The following is a 13001-nucleotide window of genomic DNA, read 5'->3' as shown; positions in this document are numbered from 1 at the left end:
TCGAAGTAGGCTTCGCCGCGACCGCACGCGTCTTGCTTTACTTTTCACGTTTTTTACCGCGTTCCCATTTTATGTGATTTGGAAGAAAAAGTTTGACTGGTGCTACGCCATCCGGAAGCAGAACGCGAGTGATTCACGGAGTTCGCTGGATGTAACCTCCGTAATTTATCGTCACTAACTTTACAATTACAATTTGCGATTTCGTGTTCCTCTTTTCCGCGGATTCGATGGTGATTATGCTTGCGCTACGCCACCCAGATTACGTGTTTTTCACGGATGGCAAACGTAAAAAGTGAAAAAGCAAAAACTGAGTGTGTAAACCGACCGAAAAGTATAGAAAAATAAGTGTCACCGCAGCGATACCAAGTGAAATTTACAAGGAAAAAGTTGAATCCGCGCCGGGAAGCGCATTTTTCAACTCAAGAACACGGCGACGATTCACGAGTGAGTGATGAAGCGGCGTATTGTTCCAATGATGACTGACTGCGTGCGCGACAGTGTGAAACCAGGAGAAAACCTGACTACGCTGTAATGACGTCCCCCTTAACACCGAGCAACAGCAGTTTCCAGATAAATCGGTGAGACCGTTTCAAACTACATCTTCTTTTTTCCTTTAATGGGAGGTATGCACTTCAAACGGAATCGCTCAAGTAATTTTCGTTCAGTGCATTATTGTTCGTCGTAGTTTGAAATTCTCTTGTAATTTTTTTTTCGGGTAATCGTGTTGTTCTGGTAATTTTCATTTCTCACAACATTTTTAGCGATTCATTAAATATCTTACGTCAGAAGACATCATGGCTGTAAAGGTATTCTTAGCGTATCTGAAATTTCATCCAAGAAACCTAGCACATCATTCAATCAAAATTCAAATTAATTGCCAGTGACTCACGAACGGGTGAACCGATCAGGATGACTCTTGCGGGTTTAGATCCGTATTCATGGTGGCTGTGATTATATGCAGAAAAAGTTACGGAAATCTTTTAAAAAGGTATGAAAATTGTAAAAATACTGTTTTTTATGAGCCGGGAACAAATTCAGCATGATCAAAATTAAATCAATCTAGAGTGCGGTGACGTTATGAGCTCAACAGTTGTCAATACACCACAGCTTGGCAAGACAAAGTTTGCCGGGACAGCTAGTTGATCGTAAAAAAGTTTGAGTGTTGGCGAAAATCACTGAAATATCACATCAGTTGCAATGATTGGGATCTAGAGTGCGGGTCAATTTCAAGTCGTTGTCTGTCATTGTCGTTTTGATATTGAACGGTGTGGCATTAGCAAAGCTGTACGAGTTGGATGTTTGGTGTGAACGCAGGCTACGTGATGCGGATGCGGCCATAGTGAGCGTGAAGGATGCGGAGAACCCGAAGATGGCGCTGAACGGGAGGAATGTGATGAAGTCGCGAGAATTAGAAGAAAATGAAGTGCAGAGCAAGGCAGGAAAGCGGTTAAGAACGAAAAGAAGAAGTAGAAGTAGTATTAACCCTCGAACGATCGCGCTGTTGTATTTTGTACAACACGTTGAAAAAATCTCGCTTTTTGTACTCAGCATTAGCGTGGTGCTGACGCAGGTAGTCAACCGCGCGAGTTACGGAAGGTTAAGAAAGTATCGTGGACGATATAGAGCGTATAGGTAACGGGGTTGCCTAGTAAGACAAATCTGTTTTTAAGTGTTTGACCTTGTTTTTGACGATTGTTGTTTGAGAAGTTTTGGACTGTTTTGACGTTTATTGTTGTGTAAGAGAGAATTGATGTTGTGTATCAGTGTGATGAATTTCGAAGAGCCGAATGTCGGCGATCTGACCTATAGAAAGTCAAGGAGAAAGTATTGTTTGATTGTTTGTGATGATTTGGACTATTGACATAGGATCTGTGATATTTGTTAGAAAAGTTACTCGGGTTGTCAACCTGAGAGGGGGTGTTGGGAATATGTATTTTGTGCATTCGAGCACCCCTCGTAATCGAGACAACCGACGTGTAAAGATACACCGTGAACATGTTTTATGTTGTCGAACATTGTTATTGTTTATAATTGTAAAATGTAAATAGTCAATAAATCAGTCGTTCGTGATCGTCAAAACCGTACGCAAGTGTTTTACTTTTGCTCCGGTCCGGAAAGCTTCGCTACTCGTCCCGCTGTTGTGTTGTTCCGCTGTGTGATATCTCCAACAAGAACTACTGCTGCCGTAATTTAAGAAATTCTTGTATATGTTTTAAATTTCTTATGGTGTTCTGATATTGTTTTTTTTTTTTTGTAAATTTCTGTAGATTCAAATTTCATCCAAGTAACCTAGCACATCATTCAATCAAAATTCAAATTAATTGCCAGTGACCGGCCGTACGTCCCCTCCCCTCGGTCCGAGCTGCCGCTGACCGTAACGAAGCAACTTCCCTTCTATAATCCCAAGCGTGAAACGAACACCCCTTGAACCTCTCCGGAGATCGTCCGCGGACTCGTGGAAAGGGTTCTTTCTGATTTCTCCGCTGACCTCCGGCGATGACCTCCAGGTAACCAAGTCGTAGTCTTACGACAGCAGGCTGCGACCGGACATCCATCAGGGGTCAGTTTATCCCTCTTTATGGGAAATCGGGATCCAGTTTCATGAGAATGACCGACCACTGCGTCGTTGACCAGCGCGTGTTCCCCCTGTACGTAACAAAGTATAATTGTTTATTACGCTCGCCGGGAGTAGTGGACAACAGTGCGTCAAGGGTCTGATCCTTGTTTGTACCTGCTGCTGCTGATCCGTTCATGTTGGCCGATGTGCGTGCAGTACATAAGACATCGGAGGGCGCAACCAGGGGTAAGTGTAATTTAAATTAGGTCTTTTTGATTAGCATATTTTCGGGGTGAGTGTGAGTTGATGCCCCTATATAAAGCGATGGATTTGGCCCGAGGAGATTTCAGAGCCACTTCCGATGTGCGATGGAACACACAGATCTAGGCAAGCGGTGAACGAACGGCTCGAATGTTTGGTCATCGGTTAGAAATCGAACCGAAGTAGGCGTTTGTAGCGGTCCCAAGTGGCAGTGATTGGATCATCTTTTCCCGTGTCTCCGTCCATTTCTCGCCACCACCACCACAGCTCGCAGCCATCATATTATGAGAGGGTGCGGACAATTCATGCCCCGTCGTATGATTGATGTCCGTCACATCAATCGATCGATGATGCCATGGAGAGTGTGGCCGCGTTCCGTCCGCGCAGAGGGGATACAGCAAATAATTCAACTGTAAAAATTCAGAGACCGCGTCTTTGGCAGATGGGTTGAATGGTTGCGGCGGCGGTGGTACCTACACCCCTAACCTCTATCCACTGCGACCGCATTGATGTATAGGAAGCGAAGAAAACGTGTAATTTTGAATTCCATCACATAGTAGGCCACCAGTAGCAACCAGCACCACTACTAGGCACTAGACAAGCGCGGAGGAGAGACCATCAAAGAGCTCCATGCCAATGCTGCGGGGTACCTCCGATTGGCGGTTGTTGATGATGGCAATCAGGTTTCTATGGCTACTTGTCTGCCTCGGTAAGGAAAGGTGCTGCTGTGGTGACCATATTGGATTGCATGGTGGGATGGGTTAATAGTTTCTGGAGAAAACCATTAAATCTTGAATGGAGCTTGTGGATCTTATAGAAAATTGAAACGTGATTGAGTTTATCAAAGATCGATTTTTGGGTTTCAATGAGCTATGCTTACCCAGGTAACCAATAAACATTTAAATAAGCTGTATTTCAGCTATAAAACTGCATTATATCTGCTTGCTGCTGTATCATAGCAGTTCAACTGCTGAATTGCTCTGAATAAGCAATTCAAATGCTGCTTAAAATCTGACAGCTGTTGTGTAGCATTTCAAATGCACAATATTTTTTGGTTAACAAGCATCCTAACTGCTACTTTATTGCCATAAAACTGCTAAGAGAGATGAGCGATGCTAAAACTGTTACACATTTCAACTTTTCAATTCATGTACCACGACTATAGGATCCATTACATTCAGATGTCCTATCATTTACTGGTAGCAACAAAGTAAATCAATGGGAGAACAAATATTTTCCAAATAAATCGCATGGAATAAGAAACCAATTATGCCATCGTGTATTATGTGGGGTTTAATTATCAGCACTTGTCCGAGCTGTTGTCCGGGCACAGCAAAATAACTGCCGGTGTGGTACTCAAGCCTTTAATAGATCAAAAAATCAACGCACATTATCTGATCGTTTATAGCTCATCCTGTAGCACGGCTCAGCATCATCATCTGCCAGAGGAATGTGGGATCGAATCCCAATTTCAGCGGGAACAGCAAAAAAAAAAAACAACTGCAAAAATAAACAACAACCCCAAAGTCGCACAGGAGAGTGTGAGTAAAAATAGAAAGGGAAGAATATGAAGCGACTGAAATGCGCAGGGGAAAATATTTTTGTTCATGTTCGATTTTTTGGGGATAGGAAAGATAAGCATTTAATCAGCCGTATATTGGGCCAAAACCTGCATTAATTTAGCACTTATGGCGCATATACGACATATGAGCATTTAATAACCAGCAGTAAAGGCGCATATAGTGCTAAATAAATGCAATTTTAACTGCTTATTGGTTACCTGGGTAGCCTTAGCAATATTTCAAGTGCTGACAACTATGAGGAAGCTGACAACTTGTGTTTCAGTTTATACACTAAAACCCCAATTTACGCTCACTTCTTTTGCGCCAAACTCAATTTACGCCCCCCGATTTACGCACTAATTCCCAAATAACGCTCCCCCCATTTACGCACTAATTCCCAAATAGCGCTCCCCCAATTTACGCTCCTTAGGCGTAAATTGGGGTTTTAGGTATTCGGGAACAAGTAACATGTGATACATATGATACATTGAGGGTTAGGGTAGAGGGTAATGTTAGATGGTAGGGTAGAGGGTTAGGGTAGAGGGTTCGGGTAGAGAGTAGGGTAGAAGGTAGGGTTGAAAGTAAGGTAAAGGGTTAGGGTAGAGGGTAATGTTAGATGGTAGGGTAGAGGGTAGGGTAGAGGGTTAGGGTAGATGATTAGCATAGAGGGTAGGGTAGAGGGTTAGGGTAGAGGGTAGGGTAGAGGCTATAATAGAGGGTTAGGGTAGAGGGTAGGGTAGAGACTATGATAGAGGGTTAGGGTAGAGGGTAGGGTAGATGGTTAGGGTAGAGGGTAATGTAAGATGGTAGGGTTGAAGGTAGGGTAGAGGGTAGGGTAAAGGTAGAGTAGAGGGTAGGGTAGAGGGTTAGGGTAGAGGGTTGGCTAGAGGGTTCGGGTAGAGAGTAGGGTAGAAGGTAGGGTTGAAAGTAAGGTAAAGGGTTAGGGTAGAGGGTTAGGTTAGAGGGTAGAGTAGAGGGTTTGGGTATAGTGTAGGGCAGAGACTATGATAGAGGGTTAGGGTAGAGGGTAGGGTAGATGGTTAGGGTAGAGGGTAATGTAAGATGGTAGGGTAGAGGGTAGGGTAAAAGGTAGAGTAGAGGGTAGGGTAGATGGTTAGGGTAGAAGGTAGGGTAAAGGGTTGGCTAGAGGGTTCGGGTAGAGAGTAGGGTAGAAGGTAGGGTTGAAAGTAAGGTAAAGGGTTAGGGTAGAGGGTTAGGTTAGAGGGTAGAGTAGAGGGTTAGGGTATAGAGTAGGGCAGAGACTATGATAGAGGGTTAGGGTAGAGGGTTAGAGTAGAGGGTAGGGTAGAGACTATGATAAAGAGTTAGGGTAGAGGGTAGGGTAGATGATTAGAGTAGAGGGTAATGTTAGATGGTATCGTAAAAGGTAGGGTAGAGAGTAGGGTAAAAGATAGGGAAGAGGATCGGGCATCGGGTTAGGGTTGAAGGTAGGTGTTCCGACAGGATCACACTTCGAACGGATTTCGGATACGGTACTGAACTCGACCCGCGATTAAGGTATTAAAAACACTTTTTATTGCGGTAAAGAAAAACTGATTTGATACAACCGTAATTTATACGCCTTTCTTCAAAACACGGTCGCGGTAGAACCCGACGACGGTCTGCGCGCACGGTCGATTGCGAGATAACTAACTCCTAATGGTTTGTACTCTATAGCGTGTACCTACAGCTGATGAGATTCGGGTTGATCGGGAGTAATGAAAGTAAAGAGAGATTCTCTTGTGGAACATATGCTAGGGTGTTAGGGTGTGACAAATTCAAATGTGTATAAACATACCGCCCACCTTGGAATCTCGGCGATTTCAACTACTCTACATCTACACTAAACCTTACTGCTACACTGACTTCTGCTACTGTGCTACACGATGACGCCGGCGGTGCGAAACCGACGACTGCTATTCTTCTGTTGAAGCTAACTGCCAACGACTGTCGACTCGATGACGATGGATTCGGATGTTCGACGACTGCTCTACTGCTGAATACTGCTGCTGTTCCTTCGACGGTTCTGCCAACACGGATGCACTTGAGGGACGGGATGACTGACTACCACGGTTGTGGTAACTTCACTCGGATGACCGAACACGAATCCGCTGGACGGTTGTCCCACAGACGGATCGCCGGCAATCCCACGGACGGAAATTCGATTGTCCCACGGCCGGATGCCGCGGATCTACGATGGGAAGGCTATCCTGAAAGATGAGAGGGTGCTTTTTCATCTATATAACCCAAACCTAAATAGACTTCCCTGGAAGCGGAGGCCTCCTGGCCTCCGCGGGCGCCGAAGCACCAACGATGTCCCGGATGAACGATCGAACGTCGGTACGCCGATGATGTCCAGGTTGACAGACTAAACGGGTGATGGAGTCCACGGTCCACAGGCAAGCAAACGGAAAAACTATCTGGAAAATGAGAGGGTGCTTTTTCACCTATATAACCCAAGCATAGAATGACTTGCCTGGAGCGGAGGCCTCCTGGCCTCCGCGGGTGCGAAAGCACCGACGATGTCCCGGTCGCACAATGGTGAAGCTTCAGTAGGGCGGACGATGCAGACGCATTCTACGATGACGAGCCGATGATGCGGTCGCCGGCGGATCGAGAGGTGCCATGGATACTCCTTCACCACGAACGCATGGATGCAACGCCTCTTCTACCTTGGCAAATGGAAATGGCGACATAATCGAGAACGCTTCAAAATGACGGATAGGACGGCACCGTGGACTTCACACATGCAGAACGATACGATTGTGGCTGGCCACTGAATGACCAACAGGTGACGTATGGAATACTGATACTGTAGACCTCAAGTGGTTCCGGTAGGCAGGAATTTGGAACGAGTTGGCAGTTCAAAAAAACAGTAGAATTGACGAACAGAATGCAGATTAGATCTGCTCAGACTCCAGGTTGTCGCGGATCGGAAGGATGCAAATTTTCGAAATGGCTCTCTGATACTCGCCGTCCTGGGCCTTCACAGTAACAACGCGTATGTTGCCATCTGATCCGGGGTGGATCTGAATGACGCGGCCCAATTTCCACCTTAGTGGCGGAAGCTTGTCTTCCTTGAGTAGGACTAGCGTCCCAACAGAGATATTGTCCCGTTTCCGGGTCCATTTAGTCCGGTTATGGAGATCGGAAAGGTACTGAGTGGACCACTTGGTCCAGATTTGCTGAACGTAGTCTTGCGCTTGCTGCCACATTGACAGCCGATTCCGCTGCAGATCTTCTAGAGATGGCTCTGGAACTGCTGTCAACGGTCGCTGAACCAGGAAGTGACCTGGCGTCAACGCTTCGAAGTCCAACGGATCGTTACTGACCGGCGTGAGGGGCCGGGAGTTGAGGATCGCTTCAACTTGTGGCAACACGGTGATCATCTCGTCGTACTGCAGCACACGGTCACCGATGGTACGCTTGAAATGACCCTTGAAAGACTTCACGGCGGCCTCCCAAAGACCACCGAAGTTGGGGGATCTTGCTGGAATGAAGCGGAATTCTATGCCGTCCTCGATCGCTCCACGGACGATGGACTCCTGGAACGTTTGGTCGATGAACAGCTGCCGTAATTCATCCAGTTGGCGCTTGGCTCCCACGAAGTTTGTGGCGTTGTCGCACATGACCAGGATCGGTTTTCCTCTGCGAGCCACGAACCTTTTGAAGGCGGCAAGGAAGGCTTCGCTAGTGAGATCGCTGGCCAACTCGAGATGAACTGCCTTCGTAACGAGGCAGATGAAAATGGCGACGTAATGTTTCGTGGGAGTCGCGCGGCGAACAGGGTATTTGATCAGGAACGGTCCGCAATAATCCACGCCTACTCTAAGGAATGGAGGTGCCGGAGAGACTCGTTCCGACGGAAGATCGGCCATAAGCTGGTCTAGCACCTTCGGCCTGGTTCGGAAACAACGAACGCATTCGTGTAACACAGAGTTGGCAAGACTCCTGATGCGCGTGATCCAGAAACGCTCACGAACAGTGGACACGAGAAGCTGCAATCCGGAATGGAAGTGCTTGCAATGGTAGTAGTGCAGAACCAACCTTGCCAGTGGATGATGGTGACTCAAAATCATCGGATGTTTCCGACTCGCTGACACTGGCGCCTTGGCTAGTCGGCCTCCCACACAGAGGATTCCACTGACAAGAACTGGATTCAACCTGCTTATCGAAGACGATGGACTGACTGGATTGTTCTTGTTCAACGCTGCTACCTCAGCTGGAAAGGCTTCTTGTTGCGCCAGCTGAACCAGGAATGTCAAGGCCTGCTCGTGTTCGGGGAACGTCAGAAACCCTGTGCGTCTGTCCTGTCTGTGCTGTGTGTTGTGCACGAACCGGCGGATGCCAGCGACCAACCTGACTAAACTGAACAGCGATGAACGGAGACTGAATATTTCGCTAACGGATTCAGCCGTCGCTGGGAGCGCAAGGACCTTCTTCTCTTCCAGTATGGCAGGATCGATTTCCTCTTCTGGAGCCTTGGACGGCCAGATGCTCGCGTCCTGACGAAGCCACAGCGGTCCCTCGAACCACAGCCTTTCGTATTGCAGCTGAGCTGGTGTCATTCCCCGAGAGATGATGTCGGCGGGATTTTCTTCACCAGCTACGTGGTTCCACGGGCATCCTTTCGTGGCGTGTTGGATCTCCGACACACGATTCGCAACAAACATCTGCCACCGTGACGGTAGCGACGAGAGCCAGTGCATCACGATCGTCGAATCGGTCCAAAAGAAGGCGGTGTGCTGAATTGCTGTGCTGGCGACGAACTTTTCGTATAGGTGACTGAGCAGCAATGCTCCGGAGAGTTCCAGCCGGGGAGTGGTCTGAACCCTTTTCTTCCGCTTCAGATCTTCAAGTGGTGCGACCTTGGACTTGGCTGTGATGAGACGCACTTCTACGGAACCGCCGAAGGTAGTACTGCGGAGGTAGAGGCATGCTCCATACGCCTTGTTAGAAGCATCGCAGAAGCCATGAACCTGAACGGAAGCCAGATCCGTACTGAACGCCACCCACCGAGGAATCGATAACGACGAAAGGGCGGATAGATTTCTCCTATACTCGATCCAAAAATTCTGGAATGCTTCGGGTAACGGTTCGTCCCAGTCGCACTTCTGCTTCCACAGGTCTTGAACGAATATCTTCGCTGCGACGATGACAGGTCCCACCAGGCCGATGGAATCGAATAAACGAGCTGTGTCCGCAAGCACAATTCGCTTGGTGATAGGTGCCTCTGAGTTCCACACAGGTGAACGGAAGAGAAAACTGTCTGAAGTGGTGTCCCAGAGCAGCCCAAGTGTCTTCACTGGAGTGTTCGTAGTATCCAGCTCAAGCTCCGGCCGGCGGTCGACGAGATTCTCTGGTAACTGATCCAGGAGTGCGCTAGAATTGGAGTTCCATTTTCGCAAAGTGAAACCACCGGAGGAAGCAAGCTCGAGCATTTCGCTGGTTAGCTGCGTTGCGGCTTCAAGGTTATCGGCTCCGCTCAGCATATCGTCGACATAGTAATCCTCCTTCATTGTCTTCGCCGCCACAGGATATCTCTCGGCCTCAAGTTCTGCCAGCCGTTGCAGACACTTGGTCGCCAAGTACGGAGCACATGCTGTCCCATACGTTACTGTAGCTAACTGATACGTGCGGATAGGTTCGTTCGGAGTATCCCTCCACAGAATGCACTGGAGCCGTTGATCTGACGGATAGACGAGGATCATCCGATACATTTTCTCCACGTCTGCGACGACGGCTATTCGGTGGAGACGGAAACGCAGTTGAATCGCCAGCAGGTCATCCTGAACGACGGGTCCGACCATCAGGGCATCGTTTAACGAGACTCCTGTGGACGTTTTGCAGGATGCGTCGAATACTACTCGCAGCTTCGTCGTGGTACTGTCTGGCTTTAACACTGCGTGATGCGGAAGGAAGTAGATGGGAAAGTCTGGATCTTCGCTGTCCACCTGCTTCATATGGCCAAGCTGCTCATATTCACGTATGAACTGATGGTACTGAGTCTTCAGCTCGGGGTTGGCTTCTAGTCGTCGTTCCAAGGCTAAGAAACGTTTAGTGGCAATCGTTTCACATTCGCCAAGCTGCTGCATGACGAACTCCTTCTTCGGCAACGACACCATGAATCTGCCACTGCTATCCCGAGTTGTTGTCTCGTCGAAGATGGTCTCGCACGTTGATTCTTCTACCGACTGGATGCTACTGGACTTGCAGGACTCCAACTCCCAGAAGCGTGGTAGCTGGTCCTGGATGTCCGCTAGCGTGCACGAAAACGAAACTGATTGCGTTGGACTCACTGGTTGATCAGGAATGCGTCCTGAAACAATCCAACCGAAGACAGTATTCTGCAGAGTTGGTCCCTCCTCGCTAATCTTGCTTCGTCCTTCGGTGAGAAGATCGTAGAAATACTCGGCACCGATGATGATGTCGATCTGCTCGGGCTCACAGAACTGTGGATCGGCCAACACGATGCTGGATAGCGGCTTCCATTGACCGACGCTGACCCTTTGGACTGGCAGAGTGGTTGTCAACTCCGGTAGAATGTAGAACGACATGTCCTCGTTGTAGGACGAAATATCACCGGACCGGGGAAGGATCCGAGCGTTCACTCGTCTACGGGATACTGAATTGGAACCCCCGATTCCTTGAACTGTCAAGTGATCGGGAAATCCACGGAGTTTCAGTTTTTGACTGAAATTGGTGGTCATGAAACAGAACTGCGAGCACGAATCTAGCAAAGCTCTGGCTAGTCGTGTCGCACCGTACTGGTCCTTGACAGAGACTACCGCAGTGGAGAGAAGGACATCTCCGGTACGGTTGCTCACTGAGAGGGAAACGGAGTTCTGGCTTGTGCATGTCTGATTTGTGGTGTGCAGTGGTTGAGTGTTTGGCGAGTGAGTAACAGGGAGAGCGCTTGTGGAAGGTGTAATGGTCTGGGTTGGTGTGGAATGGCTACTGGTGTGTGGTTGTGTTTGGTGTTGCTGCTGGTTTGACGATGGAGGTTTCTTCTGCGACGGGACGGAGGATTTGACAAGTGGGGGTGACTGCTGGCTTGAATCAGTGTGCAACAGGGAATGATGTTTCTGCTGGCAGTGATGACAGCAGCCCTTCGTGCACGACTTCGCATAATGTCCAGCAGTTAGACAGTTCAGGCAAACTTTACTCCGCCGAGCCACGTCGAGACGTTCTGGAACCTTCATCTTCAGGAACTTGAAGCAACGGAACGCTGAATGGAACGATTCTCCACAGAAGAGACACTTGTTCCACGACTGAACTGCAGCATTGCTCACGCCAACCTTCGATCGCTTTTCTTGGACAGGAATGGAATTACTCGGCGCAATTGACTGGAGTACAGAACAGTGCTCACGAAGGAACTGGATCAAATTCGCGTACGTCGGAACCGCATTTGATTTGTGGTGTGCCTCCCATTGTCTGAGAGTGGCCGGATCTAATCGCGAGCAGATCATGTACACCAGGATGGTGCTCCAATTCGCCGTGTTCTCTCCTATCTTGTCCAGCATCAACAGGTTCTTCTCAAAGTCGCCGATCAGCTTGCTCAGCGACTCGTAGCTCTCCTTCTTCATCACCTCGACCGAGAACAGCGAATCCAAATGGGCTTTCACGATGAGCTTCTTGTTCTCGTACCTGCGCTTCAATGCTACCCAGGCTACGTCGTAGTTCGCTTCGGTCATCTCCACTGAGTTGATTTCCTGGAGAGCCTCTCCGGTTAACGACGATCGCAGATACGTAAACTTGTCCATAGCTGACAACTGTTGGTTGTTGTGTATCAGGCTACGGAACGAGTCACGGAAGGTGACCCACTCTCTCAGCTGTCCACCGAAGCTCGACAGTCGAATTTCTGGTAGCTTCACTCTCGAAACAGCTGGAGCGGCTGCTGGTGGGGGTTGAACACCGGATATAGCAGCAACGGGGGTCGATTTGGGTAGCAATCGGGTGAGGGCAGCCTTGATTTTGTAGTACACATTCTCGATCTTCATCATAATCTTCACGTTCTCTTCTTCCCTCGCTTGGATCACGCCGGCAATACGAGCCTTCCGCTGTTCCTTGGTTTCCTTCTGGTCCACTTCTTCTTCGTCTTCGGAGAACACATCTTCTGTTAACAGCTCTATCTTTCGACGAACCGCATGGAACTCCTGAAAAACTTCCTCCAATCGCTGAAGACGAATCGCCACTTGGTCGACTAGGTCAGGACTGTAATGTTCGACGAAGTACTGCATCCCTTCCAACGTCTTCCGGATGTTGCGATCCTGCTTTTCCAGCTCACGAAGATCGTTCGTCATGGTCACTGATCACTGATTCACCACTGCACTGAATAATAAAGTATCGCACACTGCACTGCCACCGGTAATTAATCACTTCCACTGTGCACTGATTTTACAAAAAAACACCCACAATCGACTCGACGTCCCGCGCGACCTCGCGAAATAACAGACTGACGACGATCGCTTATTGACAGCAAGAGAGGACAAACCAAAGCAGACAACAACCAATGAACGAAAATGCCAACAATTCCAAGACCAACCGACCCACCCGGAGGATAATTGCATCAATTGCAGGGCTCGATCCCAAAGAAATCTATCTCGCATTTACTCTTATCA

At 48.3% G+C, this 13001-nt stretch overlaps 1 protein-coding gene across 1 annotated transcript; it reads right to left on the bottom strand.

Moving 5' to 3' along the window:
- Window positions 1–7280: 7280 nt before the first annotated feature.
- LOC134288231 (uncharacterized) lies at window positions 7281–12683 on the bottom strand. Its single transcript, XM_062852358.1, has one exon. It carries the CDS (start codon window positions 12681–12683, stop codon window positions 7281–7283), a length of 5403 nt encoding a protein of 1800 aa, XP_062708342.1.
- Window positions 12684–13001: the final 318 nt, after the last annotated feature.

The sequence above is a fragment of the Aedes albopictus genome, chromosome 1 (genome assembly GCF_035046485.1).
Source record: "Aedes albopictus strain Foshan chromosome 1, AalbF5, whole genome shotgun sequence".
In the NCBI taxonomy this organism is placed as follows: domain Eukaryota; kingdom Metazoa; phylum Arthropoda; class Insecta; order Diptera; family Culicidae; genus Aedes; species Aedes albopictus.
The sequence above is the reverse complement of the archived record's forward strand: the minus strand, read 5'-3'. Positions and strand labels throughout refer to the sequence as shown.

What these genes read in the sequence shown, in the direction of transcription:
- LOC134288231 (XM_062852358.1), bottom strand. Translation starts at nt 12,683, where the DNA reads ATGACGAACGATCTTCGTGAGCTGGAAAAGCAGGATCGCAACATCCGG.